Source organism: Sapajus apella, unplaced genomic scaffold (assembly GCF_009761245.1).
Source record: "Sapajus apella isolate SASKATOON/1434 unplaced genomic scaffold, GSC_monkey_1.0 scaffold6, whole genome shotgun sequence".
NCBI lineage: Eukaryota > Metazoa > Chordata > Mammalia > Primates > Cebidae > Sapajus > Sapajus apella.
This window is the reverse complement of record NW_022436946.1, coordinates 23,890,084-23,915,856: the sequence shown is the minus strand read 5'-3', so window position 1 is coordinate 23,915,856 and position 25,773 is coordinate 23,890,084. Positions and strand designations below refer to the sequence as shown.

The window sequence follows — 25,773 nt, the reverse complement described above, 5'->3', positions numbered from 1 at the left end:
CATTACATTTCTTAAGTTTCTTAATTACTTTTGTTGCTCAAATTGTGATTTGCCCAGTCAGAGCTCTTTCACATTGAATCTGTGTTTGTAACATGTTCCTATCCATTTTTCTTTTGAATACATTCTTCCTCATTCTTCCTTTCTCTTCTATTTGTTCCAAGTTCAGTTATCAATCATTTCTCCAAGGAATTTTTGTTTCTTTTAGTGGAGAGATGAGATCTGGATTATAGATACTTTCAGTGGACAAACTAGAAAATATATATGCATATGTATATAATATGCATGTAAGTGGATATGCAAATATACTTGTATATGTTCCTATATACTCTGTGTAATGCACATGCATGAGCATATACGTATTTTAGACATTGAATTTGTACATACGCTACAAATTGTAGTCAGTCTTTACAGATTTCTTTTTGACTACCCTATTTTTATTTTTTTTGTAATCACCCAACCTTTATTATTCCACAGTGAGAACCTTCTTCCACAGTGAGAACCCTGGTTCTTATCTACATCAACACATTTATTCTTTTTCTCATACCTATATCTGAAATAGTTTCACAGTTGTTTTGCCTATGCCACTTAAAAAAATCCTATGAATAAGAATTCAGGATATGTTTTCAGTTCTTTACCCTAAGAAGTGGTAAACTCAAATACTGTGCCTGCTTTTTCCCTTTTCATTTAAAATTCATTTGGGTTAATTTGTTCATTTTGCCCTCTGTTTTAGGTTTTTATCCCCCATCCCCCATTCCTTGTTGATTTACTTTTATTTTCAGATATGTATAAGATGAACTTGCTTCCAAAAAGTCAGAACTATACAAGAAGTGGTACTCAGAGGTGTCACTTAACTTTTATAACCCTTCCAACCTGTTCTCCCACCTCTCCTAGGTGACTAACTTCATTGTTTTCTAGTTGATTCTTCCTGTGTTTCCTTTTGTAATGATAAGCAGATATATGCACATTTTCTTATTTCCACTACTTTCTTACACAAAAGGTAGTATGTATGTTGGTTTTAACTTTGCTTGTTTCACTTAATAGTATTTCCTGGAAATCACGTCCTGTAGGTTCATGGAGATCGTCTTTATTCTTTTTTAGTTTTGCTCCATGAGTATATGTACTGTAATTTATTCAAACAATCTCCTATAGTTGGACATTGGTAGTTTTCAGTATTTTACAGTTACAAATAATGCTTGTAATGACTACCCTTATGAATATATACCTTTGTAACGTTGGAGACGTAGCCCTAGGGCAAGCTCGTCCAACCCGCAGCCTGTGGACCACATGCAGCCCAGATGGCTTTGAATTCGGCCCAACACAAATTTGTAAAGTTTCTTAAAACATTATGAGAATTTCTGTAATTTTTAAAAAAATCTCATCAGCTATCATTAGTGTTAATATATTTTATGTATGGCTCAAGATAATTCTTCTTCCAGTGTGATCCAGGGAAGCTAAAAGATTGGAACCCCCTGTCCTAGGGTAAATTCCTACAAGTAGGATTTCTGTGTTGAAGAGTATATTCATATGCAATTTCATTAGATATTGCCAAATTTGTCTCCATTATACTATTTTGGATTCCTACCAACAATTGTAGGAGAGTCCCTGTTTTTCCACAGTCTCACCAGCAGAGTATATTTTCAAGCTTTTGAAGTTTTGCCTGTTCTGTTGGGTGAAACATGGTATCTCAGTGCAGTGTTAATTTGTATTTCTGTGGTTATGAATGAAGTATAACAACTTTTTATAAGGGCCGTTATGACTTTTTTTTGAATTGTCTTTTATGTCTTTTGCCCATTTTTCGATAGCATTTTTGGTCTCTTCCCCCTCATTTTTCAAGTTCCTTTGTAAGTTTGGGCTACAGCCCCCTCGTACCTCTTTTTCTGTGATGTATGTGCAAGTATTTTACCTTAGCTTGTCATTTATCTTTTGACTTTGCTACTAATTGATTTTTGCCATGCAAAAGTTTTCCCCACACTCAAGTTATAGAGGAATTCATTAGTGTTTTCTTCTAGTACTTTCATAGTTTTACACTTTTTCTTTTTAGATCTCTAGTTCATTTGGAGATTGTTCTATGATGTGAAAAATGGATCTAATTTATCTTTTTCCAAATGCTAAAGCTTTTGTTCCTAATCTTGGGTTTTAAAAGCTTTTTCTGTCAATTGAGAAGAATTCTTTTAGCTATATACACGAACAAAATGATTAATATATATACATACACATAGACTAGACCACAGATTTAAAAATATGATTGCCAATATGGATAATATTTTTTGTTGAATAGATGAGGTTAGGTATATTTTGAAATTATCTTCACGGCTGTCAATATGTGGACCATTTGTAGTGTGTTGAGGGGCAAGGAGACCTGTTTCTGTTTCCTTTAGGGCAGCTTTTCACAGTGGGTGGTATATTTGGATCATCTGACTATTCATATAAGACAATTAATGGAAAGTGAGAGGAGGATCTTTGCAAAGGTGCTGCTAAAACACATTTTATTAATTTGTGTTTGTAGTTTAAATATAGCTTTAGGACGTCAGTCAATTTTTGGTGCTTTTGTTTTGAAATATAATATCCAGTAATTGTGAATAGATACAGGTCTTAAGCAGTTTGTCCTCTCTTGGGCCTTTTGCCTCATTGATGGATAGTACCTTCTGAAGGATTGGAGAAATATGTAGCTCTGTGCCCTCCTCCATGGCCATAGTTTTCACAAAATATTTGTTGATATTTTTTCTTTTGGTTGCCTTTTTAAATAGTTTTTTTTAAAAAATGCATGTCTAATCCCCTTCTTAAAGGTACAAAATTGAAATGTATGTAGTTTCCCAAATGCATTGCCCACTTACTACTCATGGTTTGTGATTTTTCTCAGGGATATAGAGTAGAGTAGAAAGGTTCTAGGAGGCTGAAAGAGAAATACAGCTTTTTCCTGCCTAAATACCTTTCCTTTTTTCTTTTAGACTGTTTGTTACTGTTTAGAATGACATTATGAGTGGCAGAAACACATTTTTCTTTCTATTTTAATAAATGCATTGGTTTTCATTTTAGTAAGATTTTTTAAAATTGTGTGTATTTGCCTCCACTTTCCCAAAGGGGAAGAGACATAGCATTGTGTCAGCTCTCAGTTGTTAGGAATTGCTACTATTCTGTTGTGAGTTTGACTAAAGGAATGATCAGCATGAATTTACTGAATACCTATTAATGGCACAGCCCTGTCTGTGATACAGTACAAGACTTGTGAATGGCATATGTAACATTCTTATTAACAGAGTAGGTAGCTTCACTTAATTTAATATAATTTGTTTACTAACATACTTTGCTTTTGTTTATCTAATTGGTGAGTGAATATGTATTTACATCAATTGGTGCTAATCCCGAAGGAGGTAGTATAATATAAAGAAAATAGAGCAAAGTTTAAATCTTTTTACCAATTAGTATGTGACTTTGGGCAAGATTCTTAACTTGTCTGGGTTTCAATTCTTTCATTTGTAAAGTGGTAATACTAATATATTGTGAGGATTAAGTGAGGCAATATGCATATGTAGTATCTAGAAAGTTGCCTGACAAATGGTAGACAGTGAACTGTAATGCTTATCATTATTACTTATCAATTATTATTTTGATAAGATTTTAGATGCCTTTTTGGTTAACAGTGTTAGATGTAGCTAATATTAAATGGTGATGACGAAGAATTTGACCATAAACTCATTTTTTAGTATTCTTTTTGGCTGATTTCAAAGATACTAATAATTTGCAACTGTTGGCAGGGGATAGCAGCAGACAAGGACGTTGAAATGTAAAATTATAAATGTCTAATTCTTTGTTTATAATTAAAATAATATGTACAAGTATATGCCAGTCGCTTTAGGTAGCACAGAGCTCTGCAGCCATAGCTCTGATTCCCTCTCATCTTCTCTGTCAAGTGAGTCAGCTCCTCCAGTAATGACAGTTCACTCGGGAGACTAATGTATACTTGTTGGCCGTGTCTACCTTCAGTTGACTAATAGGTGTAAGGAAAGTAGTGTAGCTCCTTTTGAAGTTTTATCATTGCAAAATAGTGGACACAGGAACCAGGTGTTAGGAAACTGACTATCCTGGTTCTAGGAAGAGAAAATGGGGAGAAAAAGAGAAAGGAGAGTGAGGTAATGGATCTCTGTAGGTTTGTGTAATATTCTGTTTCCCATTTTTTCCCTACTACCCTTTGTAGTCCCCTCTTCCTGGAATATCATGGTTTGTCTAGAAATCCCATTGTCTAGCAGTATTCTTTTGCTCAGCCTGCTAATTTAATTTGTTTAAGTAGAATTCTTTTTTTTGAGAAAGATAAAATAGATGCAATAATATTGCCATTTTTCTTTCTTTTTTTCCTCTCAGCAAAACCAAAGCCCAGTCTCATTTTTCCATATTTGCAAAGCTTTCCACTTAGTTCTCTAAAGATGAAAATCATGAATAATTTTTTACATCTTAGAATAAATTCCAATTCTTATTGTATTCTTTTGTCTGTAAGATATTACCCTAACCTTAAAGTACTTACAATTTCAGTAATGAGAAATTGAAACACTGAGTTGCTAGTGTACATCACATAGGCAATATTTTTACTTTTTGAAACATAAAAAGAAATGGGTGAATCACGTTACTTGCCTCCTTGACACTTCGCTCTCCTTTTTAGTACCCCTTTTTCCACCAAAAAGCCCCCCCCAAAAACTCCAACTGAGGCATAACTAAATGTAAAAAGCCCTTCAATTTCATCAAAAGAACAACTAGATGACTACCAGTGATTAGCCAGTGACCAGTTCAGAGAAGCTAATTTATTATGATTTAATTTTTAAAAAAGCTTAAAAGGCACGAAGTTAACTATCAGATATAGTCTAACAGATTATTCATCTCCTTTCAGCAGTGTACTTGTAAATTGGGTCTTCTCAAAACTCACTCTAACCAAATGGATAAGGTTCTGTTTAAGGAAGCGCAGGAAAGCTTTTCTGTTCCCCTTGACAACTAGTTCTTCTAGGTGAGTATCTGCCTTAATTGGCAGAATTGTAGTACTTCCTTGTAATTTGGGTGAAGTGACTTTGTGAGTATTCCAAGTCATCACGTATGCTGCCTTTCCTAAATATGGAGTGTTCCATTTCCAGAGTAAGAATTACGAGGACTTTTTAACCTTCCCTCTCACATGAATGCTTTTTGCAGTTAGTATGAGAAGACCTAGGTTTTGGTTTCTGCTGTACTTTTAGTCTTTCATGTCTCTTCTTCATGGATTCCCATAGGAACTAGTCAGTTATAATTTTCATGAACAAAGTATTTTTAAGTCCATGCTATCAGACTATGTTTTAAATAGCTATGGAAGGAACACCATTAATTTATGAATCTTGATCCTCCAGAGGCACTACCCATCTTAGTTTTAAAGATTACACCTCAAAAGGATGTAAAGGAAAGAGCCCTAGTTTTTTCCCCTTGTCCAAGTCTGTGCATATTTTGTAGTCTAAGAATATATTTGTGATTTCAGCTTGACTAGCAGACCTTCCTAGAGTAAAGCTAATTAAAACTTGCCCAAGCACTAAAAGCATTTTAATTTGAATGATTTTAAAAAGTGAATTGCAAACCACATTGCCATGTGTGTACCTATGCAACAATCCTGCATAATCTGCACATGTATCCCAGAACTTAAAGAACAATTAAAAAAAAAATACATATATATATATAAAAGTTAAGTTAATTAAAAGTACAATTATTAAAAGTTTAATTTTGTACAATTTTTTAATTTAAAAATACCATTATCTTTTATTTTAAAGAGTTTCATTTTTATTTTAACCTTTATTAAGATTTTTCTTCATGTGTCAGCTGGTCACATCTGTCACATTACTTTGTCTAGTCAGATTGTATTGGGACAATGGTTCTTACTTTGGTCACAGCACTAATAAAAACTGTTTATTAATTATTTTGTGCATGTTTGGTAATTGTTGTTCAGAAATTCACATTTATAATTTAAAATAAGAGATAATTACTTGATTGGTTACAGGAGTAACTGTATATTAAAATAGTTAATTCTTACAAAAAATAAAATATATCCTAACCTTTTAATTTCTGTAAGAACTAATGTCTTACATATTAATTATGTCCTCTTTATTCGTCTGAAACTCTGACTTCAGTGGGGCTCAAGCCCAGTTGTCAGAATTTATTATATTTATTTCCAGCTCTTTGTGTAAATAGCCTTATATGCTCATTTTTAAGAAAGGAGCAAAATGCTTTTGTGTAGAGCTCTCAAAATAAGATGAAAATGTCTAAATATACATTATTTTGACCCCCAAAAATATAATTTTCCATCAGTAGTGCATTATGAAACTAATGATGCCAGGGTATACATTAATTACTCTACTTTGTAGTCAGTTTAGTGAATATAGCTTAGGGTTTTGTTTTTTTAGTCCTGAGGTTGATTAAATATGTTATGACCAGTGTCATTCCAGGATACTCTGCCTGCAGCTAGTTTCTAAGACTGGATGAAGTTAAATAGGAATACACAGGAGTTTGGGACTTACCGACCGATCTGTGTGATTTTTCAGGTGGCCTCCTGATAGCATCTGCTCATTTTGGGGCATATGTATACGGGACAGACATAGACTACAACACAGTTCATGGCTTGGGTGAGTAGAGATTATAGACAGTATTGTAGTCTTTGCTGTTGTACCAAATATGCCTTTAAAAAAGTAAAATACAGTTGACCCTGGAACAACACAGGTTTGAATTGCACAGGCCCACTTATACTCAGATTCTATTTCCATCTCTGCCACTCCTGAAACAACAAGATCAATCCCTCCTCTTCCTCTTCCTCCTCAGCCTACTCAACATGAAGATGATGAGGATGAAGACCTTTATGATGATCTACTTCCACTTAATGAGTAGTAAATCTATTTTTCCCAAATAAAGTAAGTATAACACTAGGCTATTAGTAGTTAAGTTTTTGGGGGAGTCAAAAGTTATATGTGAATTTTTGACTGTGTGAGGAGTTGGCATCCCTTACCCGCCATGTTGCTCAAGGGTCAACTGTAGTTTTATATGACATTATTTTAATCTTCAGATATAAAATCGTGATGTAATTTTACTTGTTTTTGTAAGATTTCAATGGGTATTTTATAAGATTGTCATTGGATAATCTTTAAAGTAACTTTAAAGATTCTGCCTTAAACTGAGGGTACTGGAAACAGTCATCTGCTTTACTTTTCAGGTAATTATGGAAAATACTTTAAACTCTAGAAGCTTCAATAATGATGATGTGTGATTGGATGGAATTGAATCAAACTGAAAAAATATTTCCTTACAGCTTAGTGGTATTAAAAATGTGATTTTCTTGATAATTTCGAGATTATTTGTGTTTATGTTGGTATTCCATTATAGTAACTGGGATCAGCCCTTGTAATAATCTTTTCCTTTGGTGAGCATTTATTATACTTTATTTTCTTTTGCTAAAGTAATTTGATATCTTGTACTGATGACCTGTCTTTCCTTACCTTGACTGTAAAGAATTTGGTGACTTTTATTAGGAAAATGAGTTATCATTTATTAGGTGTACATAAATGGGCTAGCAAGAAAAGGATATTCTTTATCTGAAATCTGTTTTAAAAAGTACTAAGAATTAGGCTAGGTACGGTGGCTCGCGCCTGTAATCTCAGCACTTTGGGAGGCCAGGGTGGGTGGATCACCGGAGATCGGGAGTTTGAGACCAGCCTGACTAACATGGTGAAACCCCGTCTCTACTAAAAATATAAAAATTAGCTGGGCGTGGTGACAGGTACCTGTAATCCCAGCTACTCGGGAGGCTGAGGCCTCCTGAGGCAGGAGGATTGCTTGAACCCAGGAGGCGGAGGTTGCAGTGAGCTGAGATCATTGCACTCCAACCTGGGCAACAGAGTGAGATTCTGTCTCAAAAAGAAAAAGTACTAGGAATTAGTCCAGTTTGCTTTTAGTAGAAGCAGTATATTTTCTTTGAGGAAATTGTCTCGTATAATTTACTTGAATTTTTATTTATTAAAGTTATATTTGGAAACTTATGTGGTAACCTTCATTCTACTGGGGTAGAATTCTGATTGAGGCAGAGTTTCCTTAGAGCTGATCCAAGATACTATTAGGTATGCTGTCTGTTTCCTATGGTTCTGATCTCTTACTTTATCCTGAAATATTATCAAGTTTCTCCTATTTTAAAAGTATAAAACATGTTTTTTTTCTTTTTTTTTAGCAAATCTTTAGAGGCTTTCTAGCTACCCCTTTGTTTTCCTCTTCCATTTGCCAAAATACTTCTTGAAAAACTGGTATTAACTTGCTGTCTCCTCTTCTTTGTCTTTCACTCTCTCTTCTTCCCATTATTTTCCAGCTTCTGTGCCTGTCATTCTGCTGAAAACACATACTAAGACCACAGATTTATAGCATTTGACAATGTTGACCTTCATACAGCCACTCGTGGTTTCCTTGACAGTGGTCTCGGCAGGTGGTACTTCTACTTCTTTGTTTCTTCTCAGTCTACTTGAGGCCCTGCAATTTTCTTTGATTTCTGTTTATATATTATTTTTTCCAGGTGTTTACCTATCTTTGACCACTTCTCCTGTCATATTGCATGTTTTTCCGAGTCATGTCATTCTTTTTTTGATTTTATAAGAATAATTATAGAGCAAATAGGTAACTACCTCCTAAGTTAACAAAAAAATGTTATTCAGTCTTAAGAGTCAGTTGAAGATTATATTACTGATAACTCGCAAGTATGTATCTTCTGGCCTTTAACTACCTGCTGCGTGTCTCCACTGCATATCGCTTTCTGAATGTTCTCCAGGTAACTCAAGGTACATCAATATTGATACATCTCAAATGAATCCCATCTTTTTTCTTAAGCTTGTTTTTCTTCCTGGTTTCTCTGATGTTAATCACTGGTGTCATCATCCTAAACTATCATGTCCCCTAAATAAGGAACTTATGAGCTTCTTCAGTCTTCCATCCATGGCCACTTTAACTTTTCATTAGTTAGCAATGTCTCCATTTGCCTCCCTTCTCCATGGTCACAACTGCTGCATTTCCCAAGTTAGGCCTCTTCATTTCTGTTTCATTTATCTGATTCATCACTATCTCTACACAGGACTGTTTACTGCAGGAAGGAAGGAGCCATATTCTCTTCAACTCTATCATACTTGAAGCTATCGAATGAGTGTTTTAAGGCAGTTTTACTTGAAAGGTGACAGAACAAGATAAATTAGACATCAGTACATTTTACTGTTATGTTGAAATTGAAATATATACTTGTATACATAAAATTAAGATTTTAAATGAAAGCCAATTTTGAATAAATGTAGGTTTCAATGAGCTAAAACGTTACTTTTAGCTAAATGACAGGAAATAAGAATACACTGTTTAATACATTCTCTCTTCCTTTTTCTTCCCTTCCAGGAAAGGCTAGTAGGAAAAACCAGAAATGGAGAGGACCAGATGAAAACATTAGGGCCAATCTTCGTCAATATGGTTTAGAAAAGTATTACCTTGATGTCCTGGTTTCAGATGCATCTAAACCTTCCTGGAGAAAGGACACATATTTTGATGCAATCATTACTGATCGTAAGTTTATTTTTATACAAAAATAGGAGTAGGACTAGTTTTGTAAAATCATTTACATTTAAAGTACAAAATTTACGAGCACATGCACAAAATGCCAGCTTGTCAGTATTTCTCCCATCCACCCCCAGCTTCCTCATCTCGTTATGAAGGTATAGCATGGATTCCAAACTTAAATACGGGCTCGGCGTGGTGGCTCATGCCTGTAATCCCAGCACTTTGGGAGGCTGAGGCAGGCGGATCACAAGGTCAGGAGTTTGAGACCAGCCTGGCCAGCATGGTGAAACCCCGTCTCTACTAAAAATACAAAAAATTAGCTGGGCATGGTGGTGAGTGCCTGTAATCTGAGCTACTCAGGAGGCTGAGGCAGGAGAATCGCTTGAAGCCAGGAGGCAGAGGTTGCAGTGAGTGGAGACTGTGCCACTGCCCTCCAGCCTGGGGGACAGGGTGAGATTCTGTCTCAAAAAAAAAACAAAAACAAAAGCAAAAAAACTTAAATAATGTTGTTAAAGGTTTACTGTTTTTGTTTTCTAAACAAATGTATTGACTTGCCATCCACTTTTACGTCCTTTTATATTAACTTGTCACCCGTTTTTTTCTTTCAGCTTATTTTTTTGAGGCATATACTTAATATTTGTTTTTGTATTGAATATAATTGGTGGTTATTATACCAGCTGGAGCTCAAATGTCATTTGCAATTATGGTGTCAAATTTTGAAGAAAAGAGTTTCCGATATCACACATTTCTCTATGTATAAGTATTTGTGTTTTTGTAGTGCCTGTTTTCACTGGCATCGCCTTTCTAGCATTACAAGAAATTTAGGGTTCTATGGAACCACTGGGTCTGTGAACCCACTGAGCTTCAGAAATGTGTGTGAAAATTTATTTTCCCATGCTTCATGAGGTCGTGAGCTTTTTAGGCAGCCTATCTAGGAAACGGTCTGCCTTTTCTATAGTATTTGACAGTCAATCTGTAAATAGTGCCAAAGTCGACCCTTCTATCTCAGCTGTCTTTAGTTCTTTGCTAACTTAGATATTTTCGAATGTACAAATGAGAAATTATCAAGGCATTATGGTTTCAGTGGTGAATATACTTTATGAAAATTTGGTGATTTTTAAAAAAATTAACAGTTTGCTTTATTATTTGCTCTTTCACTCTGTTTACTTATATAAAATACATATATATATATTTTTTTCCTGATCAATTTGAGAGCAAGCGGCATATATTGTGGCCTTTTACTTCCATACGTCAGTGTGTATTTCCTGAGACTATAGACAGTCTCTTAGCAAAAATAGTTATCAATTTCAGTAAATTGATAAAATAATTTCATCTGCAGTTTGCCATTCAATTTTGTCAATTGACTCAGTAGTATCTTTTATGGCATATATTTTCCCTCTAGGACAGGATCTACTCTAGAGTCAGGTGTTGTATTTAGTAATGATATCTTTGAAGCCTCCTTCAATTTGTAACACTTCTGCAGCCTTTCTCAATAACTTTTATAACATCAACATGTTTTAAGAAGACAGTTGCTCCTCCCCCAAGTCATTATGTTGTACATTTTCAGTTGGAATTGTGCATTCGTGGTGTTGTGTCCTTCTTAGCGTGCCACATTTGAAGGCAACATGTCTGTTTGCCCTTCATCAGTGATTTGGTGACTTTTGACTCTCTGTGTTACCTTTGTTTTCTGTCTAGCTCCATATGGTATCAGAGAATCTACAAGAAGAACAGGTTCACAGAAGGAAATACCAAAGGGGATAGAAAAATGGTAAGTGAAATTTAAACATGTTGTGTTACTACTTTAAGAAGAAGCATGTTGCTTCTGTAGTTAACTTAGCAGTCTTAAAATGTTTCACTGATTTTGAAATTTTGTTTTGTGTAGTCCAGAAAGCCATGTTCCTGTTTCCTTAAGTTATCATCTGAGTGATATGTTTCTTGACCTATTAAACTTCGCAGCTGAGACCCTCGTGTTAGGTGGAAGACTCGTCTATTGGTTACCGGTGTATACGCCAGAGTATGTAATCTTAATTTTATTTTTCTTACAATGTTTGCATATCTAGTATAATTTTTTCTTTCTCTCTTCTAGCATTCGGGGCATCTTTATATTAAATTTGTAATAGCCTTTATTTGCCTTCAAATGTGTATAAAATAGTCTTTTTATTTGTTTGTTTTTTTGAGACCAGGTCCTGCTCTATCGCCCAGGCTGGAGTGCAGTGGTGCGGCCATGACTCACTGCAGCCTTGACCTCCCAGGTTCAAGTGATCCTCCCACCTCAGCCTCCTGAGTAGCTGGGACTACAGGCATGGGTCACCACGCTCAGCTAATTTTTAAAATTTTTTGTAGTGATGGAGTCTCACTATGTTGCCTGGGTTGGTTTTAAACTTCCATGCTCAAGCAATCCATTACCATGGCCTAACTTTAGTTATGCATATCATTATCAGCCGACAAGAGAGAATAATACATTTGTACCCAGATCCCTTAACACCGAGTTTGTTTTGTTGCTAATGATAATCTCATTTGACCTCTTTTAGAAATGAGGAAACTTAAGGAGTGAAATGACCTATCTAAAATTAAAATCCAGCGAGCTTTGTTTCCTTATTCCCAGTGCTATATTCACTTATTTCAACATCCTGCCTGATCTCGTATATTTAGTACATGAAATGATAGGTGAGGTTTTATTAATATTTTCAGATAAGAGTATATTTGTTCATGTCTTTGCAAAAATGGTTCCTGCCTTAGACAAACTGAATTCCAGCAACGAGCTACTTACTTTTTGTTTTAATTCAAGTTGCAGGGCTAAAAAAAAAATTATTGTGAAATAATTTTCAAACTTATAGACGTTTCAAATATGATACAGGAAACCCCCATCGCTACCCTTATCCAGATTTTCCCAATATTAACATAAATCTACCTCTCGCCCACTCCTGCACATACCAATTATCACTAATCTTTTTGAAATTGAGAAATTGTTGGTTTGGTGCCCTCTAACCCCTATATACATCATTGTATTTTTTAGAAACAAGAACATTCCTATCTAACCATGCTCAGCCCTCCAAGTCTGGATGTTAGCATTGATAACAGTGTTACCATCCAGGTCATAGACCCCATTCAGATTTTACCAATTGCAATCCGTGTAGGAAAATGTGCCGTAGTCATCTATCTTATCTTTTTTGGTCTTCTTCGGTCCGGAATATTTTTTTTTTTTTTTTTTTTGAGACGGAGTTTCGCTCTTGTTACCCAGGCTGGAGTGCAATGGTGCGATATCGGCCCACCGCAACCTCCGCCTCCTGGGTTCAGGCAATTCTCCTGCCTCAGCCTCCCGAGTAGCCGGGACTACAGGCACGTGCCACCATGCCCAGCTAATTGTTTGTATTTTTAGTAGAGACGAGGTTTCACCATGTTGACCAGGATGGTCTTGATCTCTTGACCTCGTGATCCACCCGCCTCGGCCTCCCAAAGTGCTGGGATTACAGGCGTGAGCCACCGCGCCCAGCCCGGTCCGGAATATTTTCTGTCTTTCCATATCTTTTGTGTCCTTGGCAGTTTTGTCGAGGACATGGCTTATATTCTGAAGGTTGATCTTCAACCAGGGGCCATCTGATATTTCCTCTATACCCAGACTAAGGTAATGCTTTCTTGGTAAGAATATCACAGACATGATCTTTTCAGCACATCATAGGGCACACAAAGCCACTCCTCCTTGTAATGTTAACTTTGATTGTCTGGTCATGCTCTTTTCTGTCAGATTTCTCTTCTCTGAATCATCATTTTCTCTTTGATTTATATTTATGGGAAAATATAACAAGATTACACTAATATCTTGTTTTTCATCAGATCACTACTCAGATTGATGATTCCATTGTTGACAGCCACTGCTGTGGTGGTTGCCAAATGATTCTTCTGTTCCATCATTTCTTCTGCATTTGGAAGTTGGTATTCTATAAGAAAGAGCTTTTCTTTCTGCCCCATTTATTTCATTAATTTATAGTGGTATGGAGTCATGGAGTCATGGATTCCTATATTATTTATTGGGCTGTAATTCATCAGTAGTAGTATTATGTTGCTCAAATTGTCCCAGATTTGACCAGCGGGAGTTTTTTGAGCTGGCTCTTCTGTCCTTTCGAAAATATCCTCAATAGTTTTTTAGGAATTCCTTCCTTTTTAGCATATCTGACTGTTGATTGTTTTGTAGTTTATTGTTTAATCATACTTGAAATCATATGTGTTTAAGAATTTATTTTGGAGTTCTTTTATTCCTTTATAAAAAGTAATATTGGAGGCTCTTTAAACTGAATATATTTCTAAAGACTTTAAAAAGTGGCCACTGGATATTTCTGCAATGACTTCTCTATTTTAGTAATTTTAGACAAAGGAAAATTTCCAAACATATAACCCAACTGATATTTTAGAAATAGAAAAGGGAGACATGTTTTACCAATTTTTTCTTTTTTTGTCTTAGATGTTTTATCAACGAATGGATTTCTTTGTTATTGGCTAACACGTGGAAAGACTACAGTGGCATTTATTTCCCTCAGTTTTTGGCCCCTGGAGAGAGTTATTTTCAGATCCCCTGATGTTCATTATTAGACCTCAATTGTCTTTTCTCTTTAAGCCTAAAGTGATCTTATTATTAATAGTGAACTAAATTTGTCTTGAGTTTATGCAAGAAAAAATGAACTGTTTTCATATCCAAGATCTTTACTCTTTCGAAAATTCTTTACTGTTTTGAAAATAACACAGTATCAGGATGAATTTGAGTCTAAAGTCATCTGTAAAAGTTTGAAATAATGTTCTGAATAAAACAGTTTAGAATTCATTTAATTATGTTATATTGAAAATGTAGCTTTATATTGGACCAGGAGTAAAAAGGAATTCAATTTACAATTGTACCTTAGCATAGTTTAATTTTAAGACTTCTGTATTTTTGGTGTAGTGAATGTAGGCTATTAGTTCTGTTATTGAATTAATTTACTCTCAGCCAAATCCTGTTGTATGATCCAAGCTACATTATAACCAAGTCCAGGTATTATTTTAACCCAGGATCTATTGAAAAGTATAAGACATGAAAGCAAAATACTGTCTAAAAGCTTAGTTATATATGGAAAATTATAAGAGCTAACAATTGAAAAGAATTTTCTCACTGTTTGACAATTTAAATTGCAGTAAAGAAACTGCTACTCAGAAACTTGTGCTGTTTTTTTTCCTTCTAGTTTAGACTCTTTCCTACTCCAGTATATCAGACTTTTGCCAGCATCAGGATACTCTGTGCATTTTATGTCTTTTCACCTTTATTTGCTCTGTTTCCATTGTTTGAGATGCCCTTTCTTCTTTCCTCAGTTGGTAAAATTCTAGTCATTTTTCAAGGCCTGGCTTAATTGTCAGCACTTCTGTGACACCATCTCAGATACGTCTCAGCAGAATTAATCAGTCCTTCCTCTGCGCTCTCATAGTAGCTTGTTTTTACCACTTATAGAGACTTAACACATACCGTTTCTGTAGACTGTTGATATTTGTGAGTTTATTATTTACAATTTTGACTACTTGGAAGTGACCCAGATTATCTGTGTTACAATCATGTGTACAGGGCATCAGTCCAATGTGTACACATACAGTCCATGTGTGTTTGATGTCATAGGAGTCAGTGTGCTACTGAGTGAGTATAGCTGTTTGCCCAGGCTCCACATATCCATTTAGCTCTACCTAATTTCATTGTATATAGATAGCTCTTGAAGTGATTGGAAACAGCGTTTCTTTATAAAAGATGACCTTTATAGAAATCTAACTGCTAGTGTTAGTGATAACATGATGACATACTTATATTAAAATATCACATTGTACCCCCCAAATATATACAATTCATCAATTAAAAATTTTTTAAAGGGTGGGAAAGAAGCTAATAATGTGCCCCAAAGTAGGACTTGGAGTTAAATTTTGATCATAGTTAAGATGAACTTTGTGGTGGCTATAATCAGTGAAGAGAACGTGTTTTTCATCTCTTAGGAAAGAGGAAAAAGTGATTTCTTAAGCTGTTTTCAGTAAACGTTTAATCAATGCAAAATCTGTTTCTCAAATGGGAGCTGAAATTCTAGTGACATTTGGAAAGTAGTTGAAGCATGACGATTCACAGGAAAATAAGTGACAGTCAAAACTGATTTGTGGAAAATCTAAGGGCCTATGTACACAATTATTATTTTTTAAAATTGAAATAGAATTTGTATACCATGAAATTCACCGTGTTAATGTATACAGCTTCATGGTTTTTAGTTTATCCACAAAGTTGTGTGATCATTACCACTTGGTAATTCCAGAACATTTTCCTCATACTCCCCCCAGCCCCACCCCAGAAGAACCGCATAGGCATTAGCAATTACCATCCCCTACCTCTGGCGACCACTTGTCAGTCTCTGTGGATTTGCCTATTAAGGATGACTTAGTTTTTAAATACATAACTTGGATTGTAGGGGGATGTTAATAAAAACAGGGAGTTAAGATAGGATTTGGTACTGTCATAATAGTCCAGGCAAAATACAGATTTATGCCTTCTACTTATCCATTTGCCAACAGTCCTTTGGAATGAAATATATTGGTAAATATACAGTGAAGATTTTTTTTCTTTTTTTTGAGGCAGAGTTTTGCTCTTGTTGCCCAGGCTGGAGTACAATGGCACCATCTTGGCTCACTACAACCTCCGCCTTTTAGGTTCAAGCGACTCTTGCCTAAGCCTCCCAAGTAGCTGGGATTACAGGCATGCGCTACCATGTCTGGCTAATTTTGTATTTTTAGCAGAGATGGGGTTTCACCATGTTGGCCAGGCTGGTCTCGAACTCCTGACCCCAGGTGATCCACCCACCTTGGCTTCCCAAAGTGCTAGACTTGCAGGCAAGAACCACTGCGCCCAGCCGAAGAATGTTTTAACAGCTATTTTTAATCTTTTTAGTATGGTACTTGGGGAGCATATTGTTAAATTGATTGGCTCATTAATATAATAGATTATATTAATTAATAGATCAATGGCTAAAAATGAGTTAAGATTCAGTCAAAAAAGATAATATAAAACATGTAAACATGGTTTTCTGCTCTTAAACCAAATGCAGCAGCTTAGTTCAGCAGTTTAGCATTGCTCATGTCATAGATGTTAATTAAAATTGTATTGGTTTTGTACTCTGGGATTTGATTTATAAATTTACTTTCAGGGTTTTATAGTTAGGGTATAAACATAAAGAGTTTGTATCTAATTTATGCTCGTACTTATTTAAGTGACATTTTAATAAAAATACTTAAAGTCAGTCTACCAGGAAGTAAAAGATTTTTTTCCTTTATAAAAGAGTATATTACTTAGTTTGACACACACAGTTTCCAGCATCTATATATCCTACAGTTTGTAAGCTTAAGGTCAAGGCTATATCTTCTCTCCATTAACACTTTTTATTTTAGTCTCAACTATGGTGTAGAATATATTCTTTCTATTGCACTCCAGCCTGGGCAACAGAGCAAGACCTTGTTTCTGAAAAAGAAAAAAAAAATGTATCCTTTCATGTCATAAATGCGTTGCATAAAGATTCAAAATTTGATGTCAGTGTTATAAGAAGTACGACATTTCTGGCTATGCAGTGAGCATTAAGGAATTACTAGATGAGGTGAAATCTGAAGTGCTCATTACTTGTTGGAAAGCTTTAGGAAGAAGTCAGAGAATGACTTCAAGATAGTTCTTTCCACTGAGAATAAATTCTTTCCACTGAAGTGCATTATGAGTGATGCTTGGGAAGTGGTGATGATGGGTTTGAGCATATGGTTTAGGTAATAGGGATAACTCGTTGAAGGTCAGTGGGACCTGGAAAAGTTCATGAAAGAGTGGTGATGAGAACAGTATTGATGCATTAAAACAGGTAGCTGAGATTGTGGTCCTTTACATGAAAGCTAATCAGCACTTTTCCTATTTTGGATCAGACCTTTAAGATTACCTGTTTAATAAATGTGTTCAGGCATCATCCAAAAGAGCATAAAAAATTGCAAAGGAAAAATAAATACTGGCAACACAGTGTTCTTAAAAGTACCCATGCCTAGTGAGTCCCCTCCCTTGCTGTTCTTTCACATTCTGTTCCGTAGCTATTTCCCCACCTCTGTTATCTATTTCTTTTGCCAAAATTGATGCTAACAACCTGTCAGATGCCAGATTCTGAACTCCTGCCCTTGACCATCCTGCTTTCTAGACATTGTCATTATCTCCATCCATGTAGGACATGTGCTGTACAGCAGCAGTCTCTACCACTCACTGGCATAGTTTTCATTTTATTTTTTGGTTCATATGAGCAGTGGGTTGATGTAACCTGTAGTGTCTATTTTAGTTGTAGTTTATTTGAATAATTTTACAAATAACTGTAGTTCTATATTTACAAACTTAATAGAGGTCTCGAGATGTTATTAAAATTTTACAGAAGTATTTCATTTAGAGTAAAGTATATGCTGTAGTGGATTTTATACTTTGGGAATTTATAAAAATCTATGGATGAATCAACCCTTCATGAATGTCAAGGGATGTTTTTGAGTGTATTTTTGTCCATCTTTTCTTACGGAATTCTGTAGGGTGGAATCATCTTGTACTTTTGCAGTTTGAATGTTTGGCATTCTTCAACAAAACGTACTTAAAATATTTCTCTCTTATTCTATAGGTAAAAAATTAAATTGCATTTTTGAGATATGATAAAATTAAGATACTTTATTTGTAGGTAGTTTATGGATCATATGGACAGTTAGCATATGTGGGGAAAAAGAGCATGTAGTGAAGGGCATCCCACACCACACTTGGTGATACTCATGATTCTTTGTGGGCCACACACGTGAGTGTTCCTAACAGTCAGCTGCTCTTTCTGCAGATACACTGAAGAGATGGTGCCTTGGCACCCCTGCCTGAAACTCATTAGCAACTGCGAGCAGAAGCTTTCCAGTCACACATCAAGGCGCTTGATCACAATGGAAAAGGTGAAGAAATTTGAGGTAAATTGGTTTAGTATTTTTGGCATAAATTCTGAAAGAATCAAAAGTAGTTGTTTCTAAATAGTTTTCCTGTGATTGAGTTTGGAAATGTTAGTCCTTAATATTTAAAAAATTACAGATGAATTTAGCAAGAGGCAGAAGGTGAAGAGATTTGTGGCATCTGGTTAGGATTGAAGGGTAGGAGTTGGATATAGACATAGACATTGAGTAGAGTACAAATAAACGTTGACCCTCACTTCTCAGGCTGTATTTGACATCCTTATTGCTAACTCAGTTATAAAACAGCATTCTTAAACAACTGTTATTGAATTAGCAATGTCCTACTTACCATTTTTCTCCTAAAGCAGAACCTACTTGATTTCAGACTGTAATGAAGAGAATATGTTGCTTTATAAAAGAGAGAAAGTAAATGTCCCCAGTTTGTTAGGGTCCAACACATTCTGTCTCTCTTTCTCTTTCTCTCTCTCTTGTATACAAAATTTATTTAAGCTTAAGAAGGAATGAAACATCTGTTATTTCATACCCAGACCAGAATTGACATGAATAGTGCCTCATAATGGAGCTTAATTAAATCTACAAAAACTCTTTGGGCTGTTCTTCTGTCGACTGACAACCAAATCTCTCTCAAATTCACTGGAAACTTGGAAGACCCCCATTTTTGCTTTGGACCTTTAGGGTAAGCAGAAGAAAGGTGGTAGTGTCTGAAGATTTCACACCCATCTCTAGTCTGCGTTTGATTTGTTTTTATATAGTTCCCATCTTATGGATTATTTCATAGTAATGAAAACTAATATTTGCACAGTGCCTTTTGCATATATTATTTTATATCATTGTTTTTGTCCTTTTTATTTCCATTTGCTATCTCTAATTTAGACCCTTATTACCATACACCTGGCTTAAGTTCAGTCTCCTAAATGATCTCCTTCATACCTCTAGTTTATATGTTAAGTGAATCTTCTTAAAACACTGAACTCACCATCTTATGCAAAATCTTTTTTTATTACTGAATAATGTTCAGAATTTTCAGTGTGACACAAACTGTCATCTGTAATCAGGCTCCAGTGTCAGGGCTTTTAAGAAAGCTAACCTATACATCTATATTAGTAGTTGATTGGTGTCTACTACATATATATATATGAATATATATGGTTATATGTGTACATACATATAAACATGGATGTATAGGTATATGTGGTGTAATTAAAATGAAAATGTATGGCAGTCATTTTTAAAACAAAAATACTAGAAATTTATATTCAGATTACATCCTTGGAGTGGAATCTTTGTACTCATCTATTTCTGTCATAATTTTTCAGCATGCTCTTGAAGCTTACATTTTAGATTTGTCTCTAAAAAGTATTTTTATATTAATCAGTTATTTTGCTTTATAGTAACACCTTGCTTTTCTTCAAAGATTTTATTGGTCTTTGCTGCTCATATTTTATACCGGACTAATTATTTAAAATTGTTTTTGGAAATCAGATTCTGTTTCAAAGATGATGATTTGTCATTAAACATTTAAAACATTGCAGATTCAGAAATTCTACAAATGGTTTCCAAATTGTTTGGCATCATTACAGCCCTCCAGAATGAAAATTTAAAATGACTAACATTTATTTGGATATACAGTAGAAGCCCTCTTATCTAACATCCATTTCAAACTCTGTTGATTAACCAATACTGGCCATTCTTTCTTTAAAACACACTGCCTGATGCAATAATATGTTGTATGTTGAATACTTTCAGCTGGTTAGTTGCTTGATCTCTACTATATTTATATACAGTACTTCTGCATCTATCAGCTGAATTATCCGTTTAACAAGATGCTCTTGTGGTGTTCTCAGAGCTGTTTATGCCAGTTATATTTGTTATGGTAATTATGTAATCTACTTAAATACTAGTTAGACTAGTGAAATATTTATGTAAGAATAAAGTTATAATTTCTATAAAAACTAAGTTGAATGCTTTAGAAAGAACAAAGTGAGTTCCTTAAAAAAGACTCTTGAATTGAGAATGGGTTGGAAAAAAAGTAATTGCAATCTTGGTTTTTGCACCCAGATTGCTTTGTAAGTTCTTGCATCATTTTATAGAAGCCCAAACTAGAATTCTTTATAGGTCTTGATTCTGTATGAGTATATACAAATGAATATTGGTTTTTTAAGTTAAAATAAGTTTAATGTGTTTACAAAGCATTTTAATTTATTCCTGCTTTTATTTACTTTTACCAATTAACTAACTGTATTAGTGTGCTTGGGCTGCCATAACCAAATACCACAGACTGGGCAACTTAACAGAAATTTTTTTTCTCACAGTTATGGAGGCTAAAAATTCAAGATTAAGGTGTCAGCAGACTTGGTTTCTTGTAGGTTTCCACTCTCTTGCTGTCCTCACAGGGCCTTTCCTTTGTGCATCTGCACTTCTGGTGTCTCTTCGTCTCTTTTAGTTTTAGATTTAGGCAGTGCCTTACTTCGCCACCCAGGTGAGAATACAGTGGCATTATTATACCTCACTGTAACCTCAGACTCCTGGGCTCAAGCCATCCTCCAGCCTCATTTGTCTGTCTTCCTCTTCTTAAAAGAATGATGGTTCTCGCTCCTAGTACTTTGGGAGGCAGAGGTGGGCAGATCACCAGGTCTGGAGTTCGAGACCAGCCTGGCCAACGTAGTGAAACCCCGTCTTTACTAAAACTACAAAAAATTAGTTGGGCATGGTGGTGGGCACCTGTAATGCTAACTATTCAGGAAGCTGAGACAGGAGAATTGCTTGAACCTGAGGGGGCAGAGGTTGCAGTGAGCCAAGATCATGTGTTGTACTCTAGACCAGGCAACAGTGCAAGACTCAGTCTAAAAAAAAAAAAATGACAGTTCTCTTGGCTTAAGGCCCCACCTTTATAACTGCATTTACTCATAATTACCTCCTTAAAGGCCCCGTCTCCAAATACAGTCATATTGAGAGGGCCTCAACATAGGAATTTTAGGGTAGAACACAAGTCATTCCGTTACACTGACCATTGCCAATATCCATCACATCGAATAAGAGGCGTCTGTTGTATGTTAGAGGATGCTTTTTTTCCTCTTCTAGTCACTTATTCTCATATAAACATTTGTCTTTTAGTATTTTAAATGAAGTTAGGCATTTTGATAATTCAGATGGTAATGTTACAGCTCTTAGAAATAATAGCATTTAATGGAATCATTTGAGTTAGTAATATAATAGTAACTAACATTTATGTGCCAGGCACATGAGTAATATATGTAAAAAACAGTAATTACCTGTAGATTTTGCAGTTTTAAGTCATGATATTAGAAAGTAAAGTAAATGACATTAATATTCTTCATTGTGTGGCATACATAAATAGTATTCCAAAGAATTAGGAGAAGGAAGATGTGGAGACTCTTGAATAATTCATGCAGCCACATAATAAATCAGCCATTCTATTTTAATTGACAAATTAAAGATTAAGATCCATGGTGAACTAATTTTTATACTTGCGTTCTGCTGAGTTTTATTTGTTTAAGAAAGTCTGGTATTTTTTCCCAGACTTATAGTATTTCTTTAAGCAAATTTTTTGAGACTCAAAGAAAAATGGGCTTTTGAGAATTTTTGTCTTATATTAAAATGATAAGTGAGGGTACTTACCCTTGGTATTTTTAAACCTGTAAAGGCAATGCTCAATTTTTGGGGGTTTTATTTTTGTCCATTTACTATGTTCTTTTCAAATTGATTTAAAAAAACAAGGAAAAGCCTTGTAATTTTTTGAAATGGTCTTCCCTATGTAAGATTGAATTTAACTAGTGAGTTTTTATTAGTATGATGTTTGCTATGACCGAAAATACTTTGTCATGTTAAATTAATCATGTTTGGTTTTTAATTAATTACTTCATTTCTACCTTTTGTTTGTGTGGAGAGGAGTGTATATAATTGCAGCAGGATCTCAATCCTTTATAATGCAAGTGATGACATAAAATTGTCAAACAGTTCTCACACACGTCTAACAAATTATTCCTGGGCTTGTTCAGCATTGTGGATTTTGGCAACAGAAGACTATCAGTTTTAGATTTTTACACTTTTGTATACTGTGTCTCTTCATTTTAGATTTGTCGCTTCTTAGGTTTAACTTCAGTATAACTTTTGGCCCACTTGGTATGTTGTTATATTCTCCTTTTCCCTCTTTTAAAAATGTAGATGTAAGTTGCAACAAAAATTGTCTAAGGAATATTGATATTTTATAAAATGTTGAATCCTTAGACTATTGGCCATAGTTTTTAGACTTGCTTATGGCACATAAGTAGTAAAGAAGAAAATTCTTGACCACTGTATTAAAATTTTGAAGTTGCCTGAGAAGAAGGGCCAGGTTTTTTTCATTATTCTTTGTTGATATATTCTGAAAGTCAAGTGAATTATAACACTTTCATAATGCATTATTGTTTACAAAGCTTTCCTATCCATTTGACTTTATTAATTTCCCCATTTAGAAATGAAGAGTTGCCTGGGACTATCCCAGTTTGCTTAAATAGTAAGTGGCAGAGTTGAGACCAAAACTCCTCTTTGTGCTTGAAGTTCTGTGTCCTTTTTTCTACATCTTGTTGACTTTCTACTGAAACATATTTCTACCTTTAGAATATGCCAAGATTAAAAAGTAAATATTCTTGAGTGACATATTACTAGTTTTTTTTTTTTTTTTTTTTTTTTTTTACAGATAGTCTTTCCTTGTCCGCTGTTTAGCTAGTGTTACTTTTGGGGCCATGGTGGAGTGTGGTTTGTTTTACTGGAACTCATTGTCCCTCTTAACACAACATGTAGTTGATGCTGCTATATGTGGTTGTAGTCACAGTGGTTACTTCTATAAAACATTTTTCTTATAAGAAACATATAGGATAAACATGCTGATTTCCAGAGTTGTCCACAAAAGATTGAGGTATAATAGTTATGTTTTCAATGAAAGTCACTTAACACAATACTCTCAACCTTTTCCATAGAATCTACTTCAACAGATGAAAGAGTACTCACAGTAGCCTTTTCAAGATTTCCTTGAAATAATTTTTAAAAATTCATGCAACTTTTATAGTCTACTCTATAATATACATGATTAAATATAAAAAACTATTTTAAATTACTATTGCATTAAGTGGGCCATCATGTGCCTTATTCATTTTGTGGCTTGTTTACCTGACATGCTACCTTATATTCCTAGTGGTTTGAGAAGCACTGAAGTATAGGTAAGTTTAATTCTAGATATTATATGGCTATTGATTTAGATTAAAGTTGTAATATGTGTATATCAGTTGTCTTTTTTTTAAATAACAATTGTATAGTTTAGATTATTTAAAAGAGGAATACTGGAAGTGTCATCACAGTGGCACTTGATGACAGTTTATATAATTTTTTTATTTTGGATTGAATGAAAGAGTCCAGTAACATGAAGCTGATGAATGCATTAATCAGAATGGAGTGTGGCCAAAACTGTGGGTTTTAACTAAAGGACTGAAAGATTTTGAAGCTGTGAAGGACAAAGAACCATTAACTTTAAACAGTACTTTTTTAAATGAATAAAGGAGAGAATAGACAGTGAGGTCACTTGAGAAAATGACTTATAGATGGCTTGAAGTGGAAGAAATTAGTCTTTATGATAAATAGTTTACATATTAGAATGATAGTAGTATTGCTGATCATAAATTCTGGTGTTTTGCTGACATAAAGCTGATGCCTGTTTCCATTACACATTATCCTTTCTCAGGATTACTGTTGTAGTTGTGTTTTCCTTTCACAGCTATTTGAATTAAAGTGGGTCTCTTCTGATTGGCTTTTCCTTCTGAAATATTTCATAGTTTTTGCCTATCTCTTGCCAGTACTGTGGGTTCCCTTTTGATTAGAGCTATGAAAGATTAGCGATCAGGTGTGAAGCATTTAAAACAAAGGGTAAGAGATAGGTGATAACCTCGTTTATTGGTGAGAAAAACAAGGCATGGTGACACTTAAGACATATTGGACATAAACTCGTTGTAGGTCTTAATACTTTCCAATACTTATCACCATGAACGTGTGTGTGTATCAGAGAGAGAGTCTTTTTAAAAATTATTTTGTATACCAAGTCAGAAGGAAACCAATTTGCATTATTTATAAATTATGACTTAACTTGAGGTACTTGAAAAAGACTCAGAGAAGCAGAAAGCAGCAAATGCTGCATATCATGCTGCCTGAATTCAGTTTTCAGGTTCATGTAGTCCACTTAGTTCCAAATGAATTTTCTTTTGCTGTTGGTGGTACTTTTTCTTGAGTTTACATCATGGAAGATCATTTTTCTTTTATACTTCTGCAAATAAAATGATTTTGTCAAACTGGATTTTTTAAGTTAATGCTATCATAATAATTTTAAACTACTGTTTCTGATAACCAAGGAAAAGCAAAACTCTCTTCCCCACTAGCTCCAGGAAAGCAGGCGTTTAAGATATCTAGATCTTGCATCTTTTGGTTCTGTTTAGATAGCACTATTTTACTGGCAGAAATAAGCAGTTCTCTGAAGACAGAGAGAACATATGTCTTTATGGTTCCAGCTCTAATGTTCATGTTTTTAAGCTTTGCCAGTAAAACAGTTTTTAAAGTACTGGTGTTATAGAATCTTAGGCATAGGTCAATCAAAAATATAAATATGATTCAGGGATTCCAAGGTGTGAATGATTTAGAGAAATGGAAAGTTTCTGTGTGGAATGAGTATAATCCTTTGGAGCTTCTTTTATAATTCTTGCATGAGTGACAGATTTTCCTCATTGTATATTTTTGTAGTTTTCTTATTTATCATATGGTTATTTAACTTAGAATTATCTTTCTGGTGTTTTTCAAATTCGCATGTAAACTTATGTCCTCTTTCTACTTTATGATCGTCTAAGAATCAAACCCTGAGATTTTTAATGTGTATTTTTTACTTAAGACATAAATGTGCGACTTAATAAAGTGAACATCCATGTACCTGCCACCAAGGTCAAGGTTATAGAGTAATGTAGCTCTCCAGAAAAACCCCCTTTTTGTGGCTATTGTTGATCATAAATACATTCCCCTGCAATGTAACCACTATTCTGACTTTTATGGTAATCATTATCTTGCTTTTCTTCTGTCATATTACCACTATTGAATTCATCCCTAAGCAATGTAGTTTTGCCTGGTTTTGATCTTTGTATAAATGCATATTCATTTTTGTTAATTTTTCTTTTAATG

General features: G+C 34.6%; 1 protein-coding gene across 5 annotated transcripts in view; it reads left to right on the top strand.

Moving 5' to 3' along the window:
* TRMT11 (tRNA methyltransferase 11 homolog) overlaps positions 1-25,773 on the top strand; it is a 61,826-nt gene that overhangs the window by 24,189 nt on the left and 11,864 nt on the right. For 2 of the 5 annotated variants that reach the window (XM_032274854.1, XM_032274852.1), the window contains exons 8-12: positions 6,543-6,623; positions 9,409-9,573; positions 11,263-11,335; positions 11,450-11,581; positions 18,441-18,561. In XM_032274854.1, coding sequence (XP_032130745.1) covers positions 6,543-6,623; positions 9,409-9,573; positions 11,263-11,335; positions 11,450-11,581; positions 18,441-18,561 — 572 coding nt within the window. Of the gene's footprint in view, positions 1-6,542; positions 6,624-9,408; positions 9,574-11,262; positions 11,336-11,449; positions 11,582-18,440; positions 18,562-19,050; positions 19,238-25,773 lie in introns of those variants that run through there. The other 3 variants (XR_004267813.1, XM_032274853.1, XM_032274855.1) reach the window with 3 other exon arrangements.